At 32.7% G+C, this 23,131-nt stretch overlaps 1 protein-coding gene across 5 annotated transcripts in view; it reads right to left on the bottom strand.

Annotated features, from left to right (window-relative positions):
• The window catches only part of SMARCAD1 (SNF2 related chromatin remodeling ATPase with DExD box 1), an 83,299-nt gene that overhangs the window by 44,362 nt on the left and 15,806 nt on the right, over positions 1-23,131 (bottom strand). For all 5 annotated transcript variants that reach the window (XM_074274538.1, XM_074274539.1, XM_074274540.1 and 2 more), the window contains 5 exons: positions 20,706-20,883; positions 19,286-19,436; positions 16,225-16,288; positions 9,767-9,861; positions 952-1,053 (listed from right to left, as the gene is read on the bottom strand). In XM_074274538.1, coding sequence (XP_074130639.1) covers positions 952-1,053; positions 9,767-9,861; positions 16,225-16,288; positions 19,286-19,436; positions 20,706-20,883 — 590 coding nt within the window. The remainder of the gene's footprint in view (positions 1-951; positions 1,054-9,766; positions 9,862-16,224; positions 16,289-19,285; positions 19,437-20,705; positions 20,884-23,131) is intronic.

The following is a 23,131-nucleotide window of genomic DNA, read 5'->3' as shown; positions in this document are numbered from 1 at the left end:
AAATAATTAACATTTATTAAATTTACTTCAGATCTTCACCCAAATATAAATAAAAACATTTTCTTGTAGTTTCAAATGTTATATTCTCAGTTTAGCCTTTCAAATAAATATATTTTGCTAGACCCTGGGGGAGCACTAAAATTGAGGTAATGAAAACTCTGTTCTCATGAAATCTAAAAAGGAATATGAGAGACAAATATTTATTAAGTGCCTACTATGTGCCAGGATTGTGCTAAGCACCTTACAAATATTAGCTCAACAACTCTATGAAATAAGTGCTATTATTCTGAAAATGAGAAAATTAAGGCAGACAAAATTTATGTGACTTGCCATGGGTCAAATTGCTAGTATCTAAATCATATTTGAACTAAGGTCTTCTACCTTAGGTCAGTACTCCATTCACTGTGCCATCTAAGCTGCCTGATAAACTACCTCTATGCATTCACATAAACAACATTCCAATACTTTTTGATTTAATAAAATTAATTATATAATTCTAAGTGAAAAATATGCCTTTTCAAAACACTGATAGTTTCTTACCCGTCACATAATTTACAATGAGTTCTAAACATGAACTCTGATTAACTCTCTATTGTTTATATAATAGTCAATCTGAAAATTATTTACTAGTATAGTAATGCCAATAACCAAGCTAACGCATTTCACACGCTGACTTCACTCCTTAAAGGCTATATATACATGGCTAACTTCAAACTCCTAATTTTTCATTGTACAAAACTGTCTGATGTTCAAGTTAATTTTTTTTAAACTGTTTTTTCCCGTTATTTTATTTTTTTGTTGTAATTAACAATTGTGTGGGGACCATGGGACAAGTATTTAGCAGTAAAGATGATATAATCTATAGAAGTTGAATAAAAAAAACTTAAAACCCAATACATTTTCAGCATGAACATGTGGGAATTTGTTAAATGTCTTTCAAGGTCTACTCACCTCTTTAGCCAAACTGGGGAACTCTGTCTGTAACTTTGCTACAATTGCTTCCTGTTTTTCCCATTTATCCTCTGATTCTTCAAAATCCTTTGACTCTTCAAGCTGTTTCAGATCAGAATTAGGAGTTTTTTTAAAAAGCAAGAATCAAAAAAATTAATGTTCTAACCTGCCTAGGAAACCTAAATATTTAGAGATCTCAGAAATGGGAAAGATAATATCCAAAGTTTATTTGTGCTTATTTTAATGCAAAAAGAGTAAAAAGAAAAGTGGGTAATTAAAATAGCTAGAATATCTTGTTTAGGTATTTAAAATACTAAAATTACAATTATTAAAATTAAAATACAATTATTCTTTATTTAGAAAATATTTACAATATTTCCCCAATTAGGTTATTTTATAGTAAGTTCATCTGATATACATATTATGATATTCTTAACAAAAACCCAACAAATCAAAACAAATTCTTTAAGATCCATGACAATTAAAAAAAAAAAAATTAGTATGGATAAGTTAAACCTACAATTAAAAACATTCTGTTTCACTCATACTTGAATACTCCATTCAGTGTCAATCATTCATAAACCAAATTTAGTTTTACCTACTTTATCTATTCTTTGATCGGGCTTAATTACATATATAAATGATGCAAAGGACACATTACAACATAGAGAAAAACAAAGTGGATATAATTTTTATACTTCAATGACAGATTAAAGTAGCCAGTGTCAATCAATGGAAGAAAAGAAGGGGGGAAATGTCCCCAAACTGCAGTCAACTGCTTGATTTTATCGTTGATACTTGAATTCAGTTTAGTGCTCAATCTGTAAGTATTTATTAAACCCTGTGCCAAGCACTGTAGTAGACACTGGGATACAAGTGTAAAAACAGACCAATCTCTACTCACAAGGGCCACACATTCTGAAAAGGGGAAGAGTGTATACGTTCATGTGTTTAAAAATGTGAATAGGGACTGAACTTGTGATTAAATTGATTTAGGATGTCCTTCCTCTACTACTACTTCCTCTACTAAAGAAAGTCAGCACCTTCTCTGCAATCTATTATCTTAGATTCCTCCAGAGGGGTTAAGAAATCTGTACTGACAACAACAACAAAATTAGGTTCTGCACATATATATTGTACCTAGGATATACTATAAGATATTTAATATGTATGGGAATGCCTGCCATCTAGGGGAGGGGGTGGAGGGAAGGAGGGGAAAAACTCAGAACAGAAGGGAGTAGTACAAGGGATAATGTTGTAAAAAAAAAAAAGAAAAAAAAATTACCTATGCATATGTACTGTCAAAGAAAATGTTATAATTATAAAAATTTAAAAAAAAAGAAAAGAAATCTGTACTGAAAAGCTAGATAGCATAGCAGATAGAACACTGAGTGTGAAATAAGATGCCAGTTCAACTATGACCTCACTTACTAGCTATGTGATTTGGACAAATCAAGTGACCTGTTTGCCTCAATTTTCTCAACTGTAAGATGGAGATAGTAACAGTACCTAACTTTCAGGATTGTTGTGAAAACCGAGATATTTGTATACTTATTATAGTGCTAACAAGAGTAAACACTTAAATATTCCTTTCTTTCCATCCTTCTCTAAGTCACATAATTAGGGAGTGTCAGAGAGGTGGGACTTGAACCTTATGGATTCAAAGCTGGTTCTTTCATTCATTACCTATCCTACCTCTGATATATAAGTACAGAGACTAAAATATATATAATTATGTATGAAGATCAACATCTTACACTATACATCAAGATTAAGGCTAAAACGGGTATATGATGTAGACATAAAGGGTGATACCAAAAGCAAATTAGGAGAAGAATAAGAAATAGTTTGTCAATTCTATGAAGAATTTGACCAAACAAGAAATAAGAGAGTATTATAACACATAATACTTAATTTGGGTTATATTAAATTTAAAAAGGTTTTATACAAATAAAACCAATGCAACCAAGATGAAAAGGAAAGCAGAAAGCTGGGAAACAATTTTTATAGCAAGTGTCTCTGATAATACACACATATAAACACACAAATATATACAAAATGGAATGAAATTCATACTATGTCATTCCTGAATTGATGGTCAAAATGACCAAAAATGGTCAAAAGATACAAACAGGCAGCTTTCAAATAAAGAAATTAAAGCTATCTATAGTCAAATGAAAAATGCTCTAAATTACTACTGATTAAAGAAATGTAAATTAAAACAATTCTGAGGTATCACCTCAAAACTTATCAGATTGGCTAATATGACAAAAAAGAAAAATGAGAAATGTTGGAGGGAATGTGGGAAAACTGCATACTCATGCACTGATGCTGGAGTTGTAAATTGATCCAATAGTTTTAGAGCAATTTGGAACTATGCCCAAAGGGCTATAAGAGTGTATGTATCCTTTGACCCAACAATGCCACTACTAGGTCTGTTTCCCAAAAAGATTTTTTAAAAGAGGTTAAGGTATACAAAAATATTTATAGCAGCTCACTTTAGGGTGACAAAGAAATGAAAACTGAGGGAATGCCATCAATTGGGGAATGCTTGAACAAGTTGTGATATATAATAGTAATGGAATACTATTGTGCTTTAAGAAACAAGCAAGAAGATTTCAGAAAAACCTGGAAAGACATGAACTGATGCAAAGTGAAGTGAGCAAAACCAGGAGAACATGGTACACAATAAATAACGATCAACTGTGGATGACTTAGCTCTTCTCAGCAATACAGTAAGCCAAGACAATTCCAAAGGACTCATAATGAAAAATGCTAACCATACCCAAAGAATGAGGGGACTTGTTTTTATCTTTTACTATGTCTTCTGTAACAAAATGACTAATGTGAACATGTTCTGCATGACTGCATATGTAAAACCTATAGCAAAGGAGAAGGGGAGGTGAGAAGGAAAACACTTGGAACTCATTTTTTAAAATGTTTAAAAACATTTTTACATGTAATTGGAAAGATTATTTTTAATATGCAAATGTAGATTAAATACAAAGTAATCAAACACAAGATATTTTGAGGAGAGAAATTGGAAGAATTGAGAAAGCGTTCCAAGGAAGTGATGCTGTTCATACTGCAACTTGAAGGAAGTGAGGAATTCTAAAAGTGAGAAAAGAAAGTATTCTAAGTATAGGCAAAAGCATGGAGATGGGTGGGAGTATCATATGTGATGAATAGAGAGATGAACAATTTGGCTTCATGACAGAGTAAAAAGTGGGGAATAGTTTGGGGCTAGTCTGCATGAACTTTAAAAAAGTAAAGAGAGGAGTTGCTATTTTATCCCAGAAGCAAGAGAATTAACTTTAGTTGACTGAATAGGGGAGTACCATGGCCAGGTTTGCCCTTAGGGAAATTCATTTTTGGCAACAAACATGTAAAATAGTGTGAAGGAGAAAGATACCTGAGACTGGAAAATACAGAGAGGATTTGTTTTAATAATCTAGGTGAGAGGCAAAATTGAACTAAAGAGGAGATTTTTGAGGAGAGGTTATAGAACTGAAACAGCAAAATTTGGGAATGCATTAGATATGTGGGAAAAAGGAGAGAGAAGATATGCCATGATTATTTGCTTAGAACACTTAAAACCGGGAATTGGATGAGATTACCAAGAGAAAGATAAAGAGAAAAATGAAGAGGCCCTGTGATACAATGTTGTGAAACATTTATAAATGGGGGCAAAAAAAAAAAAGTCAAAAAAAGTAAACAAATCCTAAAGAAATACTATTAAAACTATTATATATATATATATATATATATATATATATATATATATATATGTATTTATTAGGCATCAACATTGTGCTAGATGCTAATATGGGAGACAAAATTAGAATAAGTCAATAAAAACAATTAACAAACTTGTCCTGTCCACTGTTGCCTAACCAAAATCATCTTGGGCCTCTTATTCTTTTTGTCTTTATTATTTCCACTCTGCCTATATTGCATTATTTCTACTAGTAATGAATTCCAAGGATTTAACTATCATTTCTGACCAAATGATTAAGGTCTTTATCTACTTCTAATCTTTCTCTTGACTAGTCCCATTTTCAATTGCCTATTTACTGAATATCTAAAATGAATGTCCTACAAACATCTTAAACTCAAAGATTTCCATCCAAACGCAAAGATATCTTCTTCCTCACCTCTCCCTTTTTCCTAATTTTCCTGTTACTGTCAAAGGTATCAGTGGCTCACAAACCAGATGTCCTGCTCAAATCCTCATTCTCTTAGCTTATCTCTATTTCATTTGCTAAGTCCTATTTCTTCTACCTTTTTTTTTCCCTGAGGCTGGGGTGAAGTGACTTGCCCAAGGTCACACAGCTAGGAAGTGTCTGAGACCAGATTTGAACTCAGGTCCTCCTGAATTCAGGGCTGGTGCTCTATCCACTGAGCCACCTAGCTGCCCCCGTTTCTTCTACTTTCAAAAACATCACTCCTATATGTACCCTTATCTCATTTGCTATCATAACTATGCTGGTATAGTCTCACTTTATCACTATTATAATAGTCGGTTGGTTGGCTTCTCTACTTCAAATCTCTTCTTATTCCATTTCTGACCCAGTTTATTTTCACTGGTTACCCCTTTGCTTGGAATTCTCTCTCTCCACACCTCCACTTCATAGATTCCCTCAAATGTCAACTAAAATTCTACATTCTGCAAGACTTTCCTATTTTTATTTAATGTTAAGGCCTTTCCTCTAAGATTATCTCCATATAACCCCATTTATACATGGTGTAAACATGACAAACACAGATATATTTATCTACATACAAATTTGCATTATGTGTGCTCCCACCCCAAAATTAGAGTGGAATTATTGTTGCCTTTCTTTATCTTCCCAACAGCACAGTGCCTGGTAGAATAAGTGCTTAACAAATGATATGGCAGGTATTAAGTTTAATTCTGCAGGCATTGAGCAGGGCACCAGAGATATAAAGTAAAAAACAAACAAACAAACCATGAAACAATCTTGAGATTGATTATCTTTATCCAGTGTTAAAAATACCCCACTGTTGAACATCTAAAATACTACATACTGTAAGCCAGTCTTCTCCTTAAAGAATTTCTATTTCCCTCCTTGTCCTCCTCCAAATAAATTTATACTTCCTTAAATCTAAGCAATAAAGATAAACTCGGCATGTCAAACAGAATTCCCCATAAACTAAATTCTCTTTCAAACTTTTCTATTTCTTTTAGGGACACCACAATCCTTCCAGGTTATTCAATCTTGTAATCTTAACGTCATCCAATCCTAACTTACTATTTGCACTGCATTAGATGAGTCTACTAATTACTTGTACTATATTAGAAAATCATTTAATCTGCTAGAATCTGAATTTCCTCTTTTTGGAAAATAAGGGAATTGGACATGGTGATCTCTAATACACCTTTCCAGGTCTAAATTTGTGTTCCTATGAAACTATTTATATCCTCTCTTGAAAGTTCATAGCACTAATATCCTATATTAACAGTAGGCACATGTATATATTACACACATATATTTATATCACATTTATATAGACTATTCCATTAAAATAAGATTTTTCCCCCCAAAGGTAAAATATGTGTATGTTGATATATCTTATCAATTAAATGCTTATTTTTACTTTACATGATAGATAATTTGGAGAAAAGTACAGTCACTTTAAACCAAAGATGTTGATTTTATGCTCTATTTCATATTCAAATGAACAAAGCAAGTAGGAAATTTTAGGTTGGAGAAGACTCAGGGATGATATAACTATCTTTGAGTATTTGAAGGAGCATCATGTAGAAGAGGGATTTGACATGTTCTTTTTAGCTCAAAGGGCAGAACCAGAAGCGATGTGTCTAAGTTACAGAGACAAATTTTGGATAGATATATTGAGAACTGTATCAGGATTAAATAGGTCTCAAGGATGTTTTCATCTTAATTAAGTTTTAATTTAATTGGAGACCTTCAAAAAGAAACTATTATATGTGGCAAGGAGATGTAGAGGACTTGCCTTAAGTGTGAAACCCACAAAGACTGTAAAGGGTTAAAGGGGACTGTACTATTAAGGGGTCAGGTGGTTCTCTATAAGCCCCTACAGCTGTGAATCATAACATATGTGAATGAATTGTAAATCAGCCTTTACTGAGGCAGATGTTGCTTGTGAATTGGGAATAAAATAAATTGGAGGAAAGAGGGAAGAGGAGAGAAGTCAGATAATGCCTCTCACAGTCTCCTTCTATCATTATCATCCTCTCACCTGAAGGGATCTATTCTGCTGGACAGAATTAGATCCCCAGCAGGTGGCTCCTGTAAAGGGGGGTAGGGGGGGCGGACATGTAGAGATTTCTTTCAGGCATGGTTTTAAATAGAAACAATAGAGTTCTCTACCAACTCTCTTATTTTGTGATTCTTCGAACTATACTCTTGATTTAGAAATACTAATAATCCAAGTGTTATCCGTCTATTTTTCTTGTTTTCCAAGGTACCTAGAATAGTGCTGGTTTCAAATAGTATAAATTGCTATTACATTTAAAATATATATTAATATAAATGAATATGTGCGTGTGTGCCAATATATCATTTTCATATTGCCTCTCATTTATCTGCAGAAGGAAGTTAGATGTATTATCAGAGGTAGTCAAATTTATTATTATTATCCAGAATATTTGGCAATTATTAATCATTTCAGGAATTCCAATAGTTTCTGGGGAACAAAAGAATCTAATGAAAAAGAAAATAGAAAATCATTAATTTGCTACGCATTTTAAGAAGGCACACTCAATTTTAGGTTAATCTTATCACTTTCTAAATAATTTATCAGAAATCAGCTGGGAGAGGCAAGAATACTTAGATTTTCTTAATAGATTTTAAGACATGGCTCAAAATTTCATCACTATCACAAAAAAAAAAGAAAATTAAGTTTATCATCTTTGTTTGATTTGACTAATAGCAGACACAAATGATCAAGAGCAGCTATAATAAGGGAGAGAAAAAGTTTGGCTGCACAAATCTAAACCTCAAGCCTGAGCACTGATTAAAAAAAAATATCAAATCCAACAAAAACAAGTAATAAGGGATTCTACTGATTATTTAATGATGAAATCTGTACTACTATGCAAATCATTCTCTTTGCTTTAAATCTAGTTGAGAAACTAGAGAGTAGGAATGCTATTTTTTTCATCAAGGTCCACATAATTTCATGAATCCTTCGCTAGGTATCCTCTATAAAGAAAGGAAAGACCTACAGATTTCAAAGTCAAAAGTCCTTTGTTATAAAATAAATTGATGAGATTTAGTTCTAATAATGTGCCTAAAATACACCTATACTCAAAATAGGACACTTGTTTTCATTTCCTAACTCATTGAAGATTTCAAAATCACAAAGCATTCTTTAGATCAGTGGTCCTCGAACTTTTTAAATAGGGGGCCAGTTCACTGTCCCTCAGACTGTGGGAGGGCCGGACTACAGTAAAAACAAAAACTCACACTCTGTCTCCAACCCTCAGCCCATTTGCCATAACCCGGCAGGCCACATAAACGTCCTCAGTGGGCCACATCTGGCCCACAGGCCGTAGTTTGAGAACCCCTGCTTTAGATGACAACTGCCTTTCCTCACTAGCCATTGAATACAGCAAAATGGAGTTCTTTTCTACAAGAAATTTTACTAGGACGAAAATAAAATGTGTATGTTAGACTGATTTCCAAACATTTCCAAACTTTTAAAAAAATTAACCTTGTGTGTCCTAAAAATCACAGGATCAAATTGATATTTTGTTATGTCACAAGATGCCAAAGTTGATGTCATGAGGAAAGAAAAATTATATTCCCAAAGTACTGATTGGTATCTACCTCAGAAAAGGTGGCTTTAAGAGGCATATTTCTTCCAAAACAGAAAATGTGGGAAAATGTTTTGCTTGAAAAGCAAATTGCTTACAAAAATTTTCTTTCTCCACCTCCACTAGGGGCAGGGAATAATAAAGAAAAATTGATAAAGAATGGAGGGGGGAGAGGGAAGGGGAAGGAAAGGAGGGTGAATGAGGCATCTTTTAAAAAATTGCATTGTACAGAAAGAAGGTCAGAAGGAAGCACAAGACACTTTGATGTATAAGCTTAAACAGAAAAAACAAGCTATACACATTATAAATCTGAAGTTTCATTTATAAATGTATAATAATTTTTCTGCTCTACTATATGGAAATTCCCATATCATCTGGTATTTAAGTTCAGTAAAAACAAAAAACACCAAAACATAAGTTTGAAGATGCTAAAGCCTTCCTTATCTCCATAAATTGTTAACTCAAACAAAAGTTATTCGGTATTGACAGCTATGTTATAAACATAGGAGTGAGAAACATTGAAAATAAAATGACAGATTAACGAGCAACAGAAGGAATACCATGTTAAACCCTGTTATCTGCTCTATTATACCAGTTAAGATATTTGATAAAAAGGCTTCAGAATTTTTTCAAGACCCATACCACTCACATCCAAAGATGTAAAAAGACATCCAACATGTCTTAATATCTTCATTCAAAATATCTATTTAAAAAATGATCTGTCAAAACTGATTAGTTTTCTAAACATGCTACCATGTTTGTAACCACTACCAAGTCTTCAAAACAGTTTGTAACCCAAATACTGTTTAGAATTCTAAACAAAGAAATGAACAAAAATATCTGTAAAGCCTCACAGATTATTGGGTAGAAGGGGAAACTTTCTTATGTGATTATTAACCAAGAAAAGAAATTAAGGAATTAAGTTAATTTTAGATGAAAACATCAGCTATAATAGTATTCTGAGCCAAAAAATATGAGTAAAGTGTAACTTACAGGATTGAATCGTTTCCTTTTTACAGTTTGATCATCATCCTCATCTTCAGAGGTGTATGAGGAAGATGAATCTAATTTTCTTTTCCGAGGTATACCTTTAAGAAACAGAAAAATCATACTAAAAGCTTGTAATGCTACAAGACCACACAATTAGTACTATGGAATATGAGTAAAATCCTTTTACAAATAAGGAACTTCTAAAAGCTACTTCCATCTACTAGAACGTGGCCCAAACTAATAGACAACACAATGTGTTTTCTAATTCCAATCTACTCTTAACATGGTTGGCCAACTAGCACCCCTTGGATAACAAAGGTTCATGTAAAGTTTTAAAGTGGAAAAAAAAAAAAACCCATTATGAATTGTATGTGTATGTTTGTATACATCTTCTAAAATTTCTATTTTAACAGACAAATCAAGTCATTAGCCAATAATTAGTAATATGTATCATAACATTTTTAAATGTTAATTTTAACTAAGACTAGAGCACTCAGCCTAGAATACTGATAAATTTTAAACTTCTATCTTTTGTCTGGATAGGTCTTTATAAAAATATTCTGCCTGGAGTTCTTGATCTCAATGGTGAATTAATAAGGTGAAAAGAAGTATCTCAATAGAGATATCATCAATGCCCTCTATTTACTCATCCTTTATCCTACTTTTAGAGCCAAAAGCATATTTTTTCAAAGTCTGTGGGTTGTTTTTTTTTTTTTTTTTGCTAGATTCCAAATATAAAAAGATGAAACACTAAAATCTAATTGCTACAATGCCAAAACAAAAGAAATCATATCAGAGAAGGGAAAATATTTTTTAGTTGGGGAGAATTATGGAAGGCTGCACAGAGGCATTTGAGCTGAAGGACAGAACATTCTAAGTATAAGCAACAGTACAAGCAAAATCACAGAAGTGGAAAAGTACAGGATGTATGATGTAAAAAGAACGCAAAGACAGATTGAAATCAAATCAAGAATGCCAGAAATCTGGATTTTAGACAGACAATAAGGAATGACTATAAATTTAATGAACTATAAGTTTCTGTTACTGGAATAGATGAGTGGAAAATGGCAGTACTATTGATAAATTGTCAATATTGTAATTCTGGAAAGAAGCAGAAGAAAAGCTTGAGATAATGGGATATTCAGATGGGAAATCAGTAAGCAGTGGAAAACACAGGGAGAAAAGAGAAAAAGAGGAGAAAGGGTAAGAAGGGGGGTAAAAAGCTTTGAGGAACGCTAAAGCCAGTGAAGGGGGAAAAAATATGTTTCAGTAGTTTTTAGAATAGTTTCAATGAAGTATTATGGTTAAAAAAAAAAAAAAAAAAGCTAGAAAGCAAGGGCAAAGAAACAAATGGTCCTTGGAGTCAAGATGGCAGATTAGAGACAATATAGCTAAACTCTCCCAACATTGCCCGGCAATGACTTTAAAATAGCACTTTAATTCAAAATTTGGAGTGCTAGAATCAATATAAGCTCAGGGTAATTTACTTTTCCAGCCTAAGAAGCCTTATCAGTTCAACAGAAGATTATGACACCTAGGTGGAGGCTCAAGCTCAGAGATAAAAGGATTGGACAATTAGTTAAAAAGAGATTACAGGGGACTACTTGCTGGCACTGATTGGCACTTCTATTGCCTTTACATTGTTTTGGATTGCATTTCCAAGGCAGAGAGGTGATTAGTGATTAGTTGCAAGAGAGCAGGGACTCATAGTTCTAAAGCAAAGAGGAATGACAGCACTTATTGCTACAGGGGACCAGAATGCAGTCCCCAAGAAGATGACAAACTCTTTCCAGGATCATACCACCTTTTCAGTACTCTATATAAGTGCTTAATAAACTACTGATATGCAATTATTTATAATGCCAGGGAAATAAAACAATGAGAACCAAACTATCAGGTGATATGAAGATATGTCTTCCTGGTCTGAAGATTTTTAGATATTTATTAAATACCAGACCAAAAAGAACCGCTAAAAAAGTTGGGGAGAAAAAGAATAAAAGAACAATGAAAAGAAACAGAATTTTACTTAGTGTGCATTCAAATAGAAAATCAAAGACAGAAAAATGGTTCTACTATTATTACTATTCCAATTTCAAACTAAGCCTTTGACCCAGAGATTTCAATACCAGGTCTACATTCCAAAAAGATCAAAGGAAAAAGAAAAGGATCTATATGCACAAAAATATTTATAGCTCTTTTTGTGGTGACAAAGAATTGAAAAATGAGGGAATGCTGATGACATGTGTTGTGAGAAATGAAAAACATGGCAAGACTTATTTGAACTGATGCAAAATGAAGTGAAATGAACAGGAGATCACTATGCATAATAAATGGTAATATTTTAATGATGATTAACTATGAAAGACTTGATTTTTATGATCAATACAAAGAAATCGTGATAAAAATGCTATCCTAAACTCTAGGGTGAGAATTAATGAACTAAGTGAAAAATGAAGTAAATTTTTCTTTTTTTAATGGCTAATTAAAAATGTTTTGCATGATTTCTCACACGTATAAGTGCTATTACATTGCTTGCCTTCTTCTCAATAAGTGGGATAGAAAAGGGAGAAAAATTAGGAAATCAATTTGAAAAAGAAAATACTAAAAATAGATTGAAAATTAGAAGTAAAAAAAAAGTAAATGGGCAGAATGAAATAAGCCTCTATAATTTAGAAGCACAAATAGTAGCTTAAAAGAATCTTAAACCTGAGAGGTTTGCTTGATTATTAGGACAGAGGGGATCTGAATGTGGCTACATTGGGCTGAGAGGAGGAGGTATCAATGGTAAAAGAGATATTAAAGATTTACTTCAAGAGTGAAGGTTAAAGTAATGCGATATTAAATCACTGAAGGCAGAAAAGATAAAAATTTGCTAAGTGGTAGGTAATTTTATGAATTGCTCTTCTTTTGTACATGGGATATCTAAATTTTCATTTTTGTCTGATAAAAGCAAAGACTTCCCTAAGAACTAGTCAACAGATTATTAATAACCCAAGTTTCATCTCCTATTAAAATTCATAATTGAAAGAAATATGCTGAAAGGTCAATTTGCAGAATGTGCTACAGATGAATGATCTTTTAAAAATGGCATCCCCCCTTTTACCTGCCAAAGTCATATTGTTTCTGGCACAATCATTATTAGAACTCAGGTCTTTTTAACCTCTAAAACCTGGACATAGCTGTTTGCATGTTGTCTTTCCCATTAGACTAAGCTTCTTGAAATCAGAACTGTTTTTTGAGTTTCTATCCTTAGCATTGTATCTGACACATAGCAGGCACTTAAATGCTTCTTAATTATCTAATGTTCATTTCAATATACCATACCTCTGAAGACTATAGGCTTTTGCAATAACAATTAAAATACTGAGATGTACTCTTGATCTTTGTGTGTGTATATATATAAAACTTACTAAAGGAGAGTTCACCTATTTTTCACCTAATCTAATGAGTTCCCCTTATAAAAAGAAATATTTGTTGAGGCAAGAAGGCAGGTGTTCAGTGACATTTCCATGTCTAAAAAACAAGCCTTAAGTCAAATGATTTATGCCAATTTCCCTAGACATGCTTACTCCTGCCCAAAAAGAACAAGAGCTGTAATTTTTGTTAATAAAGAATTTTACCACCTTAAACATCTGCTCTCAGCAGTTTAAATAACAGTATGATGCCTAAATTTTCCAAAAATGGCTAAAAGGCAAACTGTACTATACAAACTTCAAAATTATTATTTTAATATAAAAATGTCAAAATGCACAGAATTTTAACTTGAAAAACACTTGTTGCTACAATTAAAGCATAGTGCCATTTTCAAAGAAAGAACATATTTAAAGTCACTATGTGAAAGAGCCATTTAAGACTCTGAATTGAAAGACTTATGACAGCACTATAATGGCCAAGTGTTTTCTTTTCCAAGGGAGATTCATGCTAGCAATATAGAGGTAAACTCTAAGGAAAAATAGCACTTTTCAACTTGTACTCAGCTTAATAAAGGTAGGCTGTTTCCCTACTGCCTATAAAAACATCCATGTCTCCCTAATATTTAAAAAAAAACTCTTTGCTGGCAGCTATTTTTTGTACAACTCTGATCCCTTTTGGTTACAAACTTGCAAGAGATAGCCATCTACAACAGATACTTCTATCTCCTTTTCTCTTGATCTCTTTGTGATTTTGTACAGCTTGGCTTCTGACCTAAGTATTCAACAAAAACTGCTCTCAAATCTAATGTCCTTTTCTCAATCTTGTTGCTTCTTGACTTTTTGGGGTCTTTGATACTGCCTTATAGTATCAAAAGGAGGTCCACTATTCTCTTCTCCCTTATACTTAAAAATCATTCTAGGTTTTCTTCTCTTTAGGTTTCTTTACTTTTTCCAGGTTCTTTTCTGATCCATCTGACCATTCCTTCTGTTTCTTGTGCTGGATCTTCAACTAGGTCATGTATAACTGCACGGCTGTACCTGAACTCTTTCCTTTTCTTCTAAACTTTTTTACTTCGTGATGTTATTAGCTCTTATGAATTCAATTATACTGATGAGTCTCAAAATTTACTTATCCAGTCCTTATCTCCACGCTTATTTCTCTCTTTTTCTTGAACTTGATGTCTTGAAGTATTAACATTCAATGAACGTTCAGTTAAAACTGAATTCATTATCGTTTCCTTTAAAATAACTCCTGTTCTTATTAATTTTCCTATTATTGTTGACAACATCCTCCCAATTACCCATGCTTATAACTTAGGTGTCATCCTTGATTTATTACACTCTCTCACTACATCCAATTCTTTATCAAGGCCTATAGATTTTACCTTTATCATCTTTCTCCTATATGCCTCTTTTCTCCTCCCACTACCCCAGTACAGGTCTTCATTCCATGCATAAACTACTGCAATAGCCTATTGATTAATTTCCTTGACACCAGTGTTTCTTCATTCTAATCTATTCTCTACTCATCATCTGCTATTGTGATCTTCCAGAAGAACAGGTCTGACCTTTTACTAACTCATCAACTCCTTATCTCCAACATCAAATATAAAATCTCTTGGCATTCCTACTTTTATAATCTCCCCATCCTTATATCTTTCAGACTCCATGCCACACCCCTCCAATTTAATTTAGGATCCAGTGACACTGGCCTCCTTGCTACTAAGACACAATTCTTGGCATTTTCACAAGCTTGTCCTCTGTACCTGGAATTCTCAATATCCCTACCTTTACCTCTTGGCTTCCTTTCAGGGACAATAAAAATCTCACCTTCTAAAGGAAGCCTTTGCTAATTCTCCTTAACTCTGTCTTCCGTCTGTTGATCATTTTCAATTTATTGTGTATATATCTGGCTAGTACACAACTGTTTGTTGTTCATTATATTGTAAGCTTCTTGAAAGCAGGAACCCACCTTTGCCCTTTCTTTGTATTCCCAATGATTACTATAGCATCTAGAATATACAGATACATAATAAATGTCTGCCAGAAGTCCATTTTACTATGGAATGTAATATATATAATTTGTTTATGATGACCAATGTAATCCAAAACAAAAATTCACCAAGGCTTGTTTTACTTCATTGAAAATGTTTTTTAAAATGTTAAGAGCATTATAATGAGAAAAGCAAGCAATCTCAGTTTAATGATTTTTTCAAAGTCTCAAGGTCATTATGCCAAACATCAACTTGAAATGCAGATATAGACAATGAAAGTTTAAAACATGATCTTGAATGTGTCTTGATCACAAATTCTTGCTTTAAAAATAAGGAGGCATCTAGTCAGCACAGTTAATAGAGTATCAGCCTTAGACCCATGTTGTATAACTCCAGATAAGTTACTTAAGCCCAACTGCCTCCAAAAGAAAAAAAATCTCTCTCTCTCTTTCTCTCTGAAGCATACTACCATACTACCCATGTAAACCTAGAGTTATTTAACTTCTATGGATCTTAGCCCTCCATTTTCTAATATGCAAAATCTGAGTTTAGTTTAGAAAATCCCTAGAGTTCTTTGTAGTCCTAAATTTAAGATTCAATGAGATTTGTTTTCTTTTGATCTACAAATGTCTACATAAAAAAGTAAAAGATGTGTATATGCGCACGCGCACACACACACACACACACACACACACACACACACACACACACACACACACACACACACACACACATGTATTAAGGACATATGTAAAGCACATAAAGATGTAGTGGGATTTTCCAAAGCAACCAAATCACTGAAACTTAAAAATGACACTAGAAGAATAAAGTAATTTTTACAAAAGAATGACAATTTGTTTTTGAAGCAGAAAACTGATGAACAAAATGCAAAATTAGTATTTTGAGAACATTAAATTTTAGAGATATAGGTTTAAGTATGACCTTCTGAAAAACAAGAAACAGATTTGTTGATCAAAATAGATACTTTCAGAAAAAAAGTTCTTTATTCTTGTACTTTATTAACTGACCCAATTTAAGAGCAAGTCAGACATACCTTCACCAAACATCAGCAATGCAGCAGCTATTGCTCCATCCATTGTACTTGTTGACTCAATTAACTGATTAAAAAGAAAGAAAATGTTAATTGTGAGAATTAAGCAAAAATTCCAAGCCAAATTTGCTAAGTAATAGAGTTCAGGATATTTAAGGAATAAACACCACAGATGGATAAAAGAAAAGCTTAAGGATATATGGTATATGCCAAAATTATGAGTTATTCATTCTGATACTTTTTTAAAAATGTGCGGAAAAAATTCAAAAATGATCATTCAGTCCCCAAGCATCCCCAGACATTGTGATAGACGATACAATAAAAAGGCAAAAATACAAAGATCTCAAAAACTTCCATCTTTATTATCCACTATCTTCATAAAAGTTAAAACTTTTAAAAGACAAATTGTCTACTATAGTATTATGAGAAATTTTCTACAGCATTAAAACCAAACCAAATCAACCCCCCCACCCCAAAAAAATCCCTTTGCTTCATCTCTAAGCATTGTGCATGTATATATATATATCTAAATACACATATATATTCTCAGGAGAAAAAAAAAAACAAAAAAACCCCAATGATCTTATTTTTTCCTGATCTTTAAAATATCAATAAACTAATTTTTCCACATAAGATTAATGATTTTTAAAAAAGGAAAAGGCTCTTATAAGTAACTCTTGTGTGATCTCTTCACTTTACACATGAAGAAATCAGACCCAAGGAAATGAAGTGACTTGGTCAGAGTCACAATAGAACAGAGACTTGATCATTGTATTTTTACACTTCATCAAAATGATTCAAAAATCATAGTTAATATTTTACTTCTAAAAGACTCAACAAGTTAGATTTTCTCTGTCCATATGGTAATATTAACAGCATGTCTTTAAAAAATTATTTTTGATTATCTTATAATTTATTCTGTCTGTATACAATGAAATAATCACAATTCAAATTTAAGCTCTGACTTTTTTCCAGCTAGTTTATACTCTACATGTTCTACTTTGGTATTTGTCTTCCCCATTTCCAAAATGTCCATAGCATAGCACCTCCTTCTCTTCTTTGCAGAGATAGGGAACACTTGATTGTACTATCAGATTCAGGTGATTTGTTAATCTCGTAGAACTGCTTCTTTTTCGTGTCTTTTGTTCTTTGTTATAAGAAATGGAAGAGAAAGATGAAGGGATACATTTGGAAATGAAAGAGACATAAAAAGAAAAATCCAGAAACCATAAAATCATGGCAGGATTTTTTTTTTTTGTTACAACCATAATAATCTCATACTATAATCTATAAATCAATAATCTAAAGTCTTTTAAAATACCTTTAAAAGATATGGAAACCTACCACCTTCAAATTTTCTGCTATCAGCTTGAGTAATTTTCTAATTATATAAGCAATTTTTTCTTAATTTAGGATTTCCCCCCTTTATGTGTAGAATCAATTATTAATTTTTAAAATTTGAATTCCAAATTCTCTCCTTTTCTTCTTGTTAAGGTAAGCAATTTGATACGATTTATACATGTACAATTATGCACACATATTTCTACATTAATCATATTGTGAAAGAACACTCTCCCCCCAAAACAAAACAAAAACCCCAAGAAGAATAAAGAAAAAGTATGCTTCAATTTGCATTGAGAGTCCATCAGTTCTATCTCTACAGATGGAACATTTTTTAATCATCAGACCTTCAAAAGTGTATTATACAAAGAATTTTCTTTAAAAACATTAAAAAAAAACTTTCTTGTTCAATGCCTAATTAATGAAAATTGATCACTATCTTGCTAAAAACTCCATAACTGATTCTGAACTTTCATAATCTTTAAAATAGAAAATACTTTAAGGAAACTGTCTTCATGAGAAAGAAAGGAATCCAGAGTTTTAAGTTGGACTGTCTCTGAATCACTACTGTACCATCAAATAGCTGTAGCATCCCCAACTTGTCAAATAAAAGAAAAGATAAAGGCTACTTAAACAATTACATTTCTATCACTTAGAGCCAGCAACAGGATAGCACTGCTGGAAACTGAAAAAAGTTATAGTTAGAAGGATCAATATAATATACAACATAAAAATCAAATAACTTTCAGGCTTCAAGGAGACTTAAACATCACTTAGGCAAGCTTTGATTCTTTTCATATAAACTCCACCATCTTTGATAAGGAGAATAATATTGAAAAAAATAAATAGAACTCCCCAGGTCATACAGTTAAAAAGAGGCAGAGCTAGAAGTCAAACCTAAATTCTCTGGGTCCAAAATCAGGGTTTCCCCACTATATTGCAATATATATTCCCTACCTAACAGACTTCATTATGACTTCTGCTTTTTCTTATAATGTGATACTTATATTAAACTCTTGTCTAGTAAAACTTATTGATTCTTAGGATTGTAGCTTTTGAAATGGTATAGTCCTATGCTATCATTTTACAGATAAGGAAAGTGAACCCCAGAGGAGTGAAATGACTTTGTCTAATGAGGGTTTCCTATAATGAATCACCAAGCCAATACACAAGAAAGAGAGTAACTGGGGAAGGGACAGAATGGGATGAGGAACAGCTCAGTCAGAAGTACCTGGCTATTCAGCTCCAAATCTAACATCACTAGGCTAAGTAGCCCTGAAGAAGGGCAAGTCACTAAGCCTGCCCGTTAGTGTTTCATAGTGCATAACTATAACTAATACCTAATTGATGTTTCCTCACTAGGTTTTTCCCACATTTGGTGGGGAAACTGGACTAAACAAGAACAAAATCTAAGCCAGAAATACTGAGATTATTTCTCCAACTATGTGCAAATATATATATTTTTATAACATGAGATTTAATGTCAAGACAAGTACATTATTGGCATTTATTTTACAGTATTATACTGTACGTTACAATAAGATATAATATATACATGATAGCATTATTACACAATGCAATGATATTTGCCCAAAACAAAAAAGGTAATAAATTTTACTGTGCTTGCCTCTCCACATGTAAGATATTTAAAGCCAATTAGCAACATCTTCAAAGTCATGGAAGAAGCTTCCCTTTCCCCTCCCCCAAGAAAAGTAATTGTTACCTTAATTAAATCACTGTCACTTCCTTGTGGAAATAGTTCCTTCAAAGTCTGAAGCTTTGCATCTTTAAGGTCTTCCAATTCTGAGATATCATCATTTCTTTGTGTCATATTAGTATACTCTTCAGTCTGTTCATCTTCAGATTGCTCAGAACTGACATTTCCAGAAGAAAAGGCATTTCTATTCATTAAAATTGCTACTTCAAGCAATAAACAAATATTTATTAATGGACTACTATGTGCCAGTTGTCACTTTTTTTATGCTGGAGACACAATGAAACATGCCAAGGGGAGACAAGGATAATTATAGATATACAGAAAATAATATAAAGAAAATTAAATATAAATAAATGTAAAATAATGAAGAGTTTGAAAGGGAAGGTACTAACAATTGAAGAAATTAGTTTTCCCTATAATGCATTCCATAAAATATTTTTTTAATTTCCTTTTTGCCAATATTAAAATCAGTCTACATTAACTAGAAATGTAACTTTTTTTCATAAATTAACAGTTAAATGGATAAATCAACATTCCCCACATATACACATTATTAAAATCTATTCAAATTTTCTCTCTCTCTCTCTCTTTTTTTTTTGAGACTGGGGTTAAGTGACTTGCCCAGGGTCACACAGCTAGGGAGTGTTAAGTGTCTGAGACCAGAACCAGGGTCCTCCTGAATTCAAGGCTGGCCTCTATCCACTGCACCACCTAGCTGCCCCTCAAATTTTCTATGAGAAAGTGATTCTCCCTTATCTTCTTTTCCCTCTGAAAACTGCTCATTAGAAGTATAGTGAAGGAGGAAGAAAAGGAAAAGCAATTTGGCTTATGAAGCCTACCTTCTGTATCACTGTACTTACTTTACACACAAAGTAAAGTAAATATCTATAACTGTACAAGCTAACCAAATACAAAATTTATTTATAAGGGAGTTAAATGTCTTTAGACATTACATGCATGAAACTTCCCTAAAAAATAAAACTTATAGCTAGGCACTATAATGTATCTCTGAGTACCAACTATCTGGTGGCTAAAAATGGAATCTCTTGAGCTCAGAAAATATGTGCTGCAACAGATTAAGCTGATGAAGCATTCTCACTAAATTTGTTATCAATATAATGAAGCCCCTAGGAATAGGGGACCATTGTGTTATAGGAAGCAAGAACTGGCCACGGCAAAAAAAAAAGAGGATTGGATGCATCAAGTAGGGCCCTGTATTTGCAAACTGGGCAAAATTGGGAAATGTAGTCTTTACTTAAATAAATAAATGAAGTGAAATTGGATCTAAGTCTATCTTGAACCAAAGAAATGGCCAAACTAAACAATACTACTGAGGAAAGAGGACAAATACAGCACCATTCATGAAGTGTCACTTTAAAATAGAATGCAAATGCTTCATATTTGTGAAATAAAATATTCTACTTACACTATAATCACCGGTTCTCTTCCAGACTTTTCGTCTTGATTTATATTGGAACAATTTGGGGAGCCAAAATCTTCACTGTCAGAAGACAGATCGATAAACTGTATACCTTTTTGATTCTTGAAATATGATACACCAGACTTTCTTTCAGGCTCCGGAGTTTCTGGTACACTGGAATCTTCTGTATGAAGAAAATTATTTATTAAAGAAATTTAGACTGCAAAGCTTATGTTTCTATTTGTAACAAAATGAGGCAGGGCAATATAGTCACTCAAACTTCTAAATAATTATTTGTATGACACCTGACATATCTGAGGCTATATTGTCATTTATATAATAGTGGGGGCAAGACTATTTCTACAAGTCCCCAAGAACCTATTTATTATTTAATAATGATTAAAATATTTGTATGTGATCTGACCATTTTGGAGAGCAATTTGAAGTATGCCTACAGGACTGTATACCCTTTATACAGCTATAAAACTGTATACCCTTTGATCCAGCAGTGCTACTACTGGGTCTGTATCGTAGGGGAAGATTTTTCTTTTACAACATTAATACAAAAACATGTTTAACTGGGACACTGATGCATTGTTGGTGGAGTTGTGAAAGAATCTAACCATTCTGGAGAGCAATCTGGAATTATGCCCAAAAAGTTATCAAACTATGCATACCCTTTGATCCAGCAGTGCTACTACTGGGCTTATATCCCCCCAAAAAAATAAAGAGGGGAAAGGGATCTGTATGTGCCAAAATGTTTGTGGCAGCCCTTTTTGTAGTGGCTAGAAACTGGAAAATGAATGGATGCCCATCAATTGGAGAATGGTTGGGTAAATTATGGTATATGAATGTTATGGAATATTATTGTTCTGTAAGAAATGACCAACATGATGAATACAGAAAGGCTTGGAGAGACTTACATCAACTGACGCTGAGTGAAATGAGCAGAACTAGGAGATCATTATACACTTCAACAATAATACTATATGAGGATGTATTCTGACAGAAGTGGATATCTTCAACATAGAGAAGGGCTAATCCAATTCCAACTGATCAATGATGGACAGAATCATCTACACCCAGAGAAGGAACACTGGGAAATGAGTGTAAACTGTTAGCATTTTTTTTTTGTTTTTCTCCCCAGGTTATTTTTACCTTCTGAATCCAATTCTTCCTTTGCAACAAGAACAACAACAAAATTCGGTTCTGCACATATATTTTGTACCTAGGATATACTATAACATATTTAATATGTATGGGAATGCCTGCCATCTAGGGGAGGGGGTAGAAGGAGGGAGGGGAAAAATTCGGAACAGAAGAAAGAACAAGGCATAATGTTGTAAAAAATTACCTATGCATATGTACTGTCAAAAAATGTTATAATTATAAAATTAATAAAAAAAAAAAAGAAAAAAATGAAAGACACAGCAAAAAAAAAAAAAATCTATATATATTTTAGAAATGAGGCCTTTATCAGATCCTTTGGATGTAAAAGTGTTTTCCAAGTTTATTGTTTCCCTTATAATCTTTTCTGCATTAGTTTTGTTTGTAAAAAACTTTTTAATTTAATATAACTAAAATGATCTTTAAAAAAAATGTTTAAAATGATTGTACATGTATAATTACATCAGATTGTCTGCTGTCTTGGGGAAGAGGAAGGGCACAAAATTTAGAACTCAGAATCTTACAAAAATGAATGTTGAAAACTATATTTGTAATTGGGGAAAAAAATACTATTAAAGTGGGGAAAAAAATAAAGTATCTATCAAACTTCAATTGGTTACTTCTCAACTAAAATAGAAATTACATAACTTGTGCATTATCAGAACAAAAGAGTACTTTTTTGGCCGTAAACAAAAATCACAAAATTTACCCTTGAAACTCTCCCATTTCCATACCATTCTTCTACTTCTTGGTACTTATGATATAAGACAATGTCCCCACACCTGCTACTATAGCACTCATCAACATCTCCTGTCTCCCAGATTCTTAGTTCTTATTTATTCTTCCTTCACTACAATGAAAACTCCAATCTTTCTCCCACGCCCTCTTCATATATGTCAAAATTTCACTTCAAAACTAAGGTTTCTAAACTCTTTTTTACCAAATTCCCAAAGGAAGAGAACCACAAGATCACATAATCTTAGATATCCAACCAACTGAGAAGGCAAGAAATATTTTATCCATCATATATATATATATATATGAAGTTATGAAAAATATATTTTACTAATGAGTCAAGTCACAGGGGAAAAAAGGCAAGAAAAATAAAGAAAAAAAATATGCTTCAATCTGCATTCAGTTCATCTGTTTTTCTATCTAGAGGTAGATGGCATTTTTCATCCTAACTCCTCTGGAATTGATGAGAATCTTTATATTGATCAGAACAATTGATGAGCTGTTATCCTGTATGTTGTTCTCCTGATTCT

This window comes from Sminthopsis crassicaudata, chromosome 6 (genome assembly GCF_048593235.1).
Source record: "Sminthopsis crassicaudata isolate SCR6 chromosome 6, ASM4859323v1, whole genome shotgun sequence".
NCBI classification, from domain to species: domain Eukaryota; kingdom Metazoa; phylum Chordata; class Mammalia; order Dasyuromorphia; family Dasyuridae; genus Sminthopsis; species Sminthopsis crassicaudata.
The sequence above is the reverse complement of the archived record's forward strand: the minus strand, read 5'-3'. Positions and strand labels throughout refer to the sequence as shown.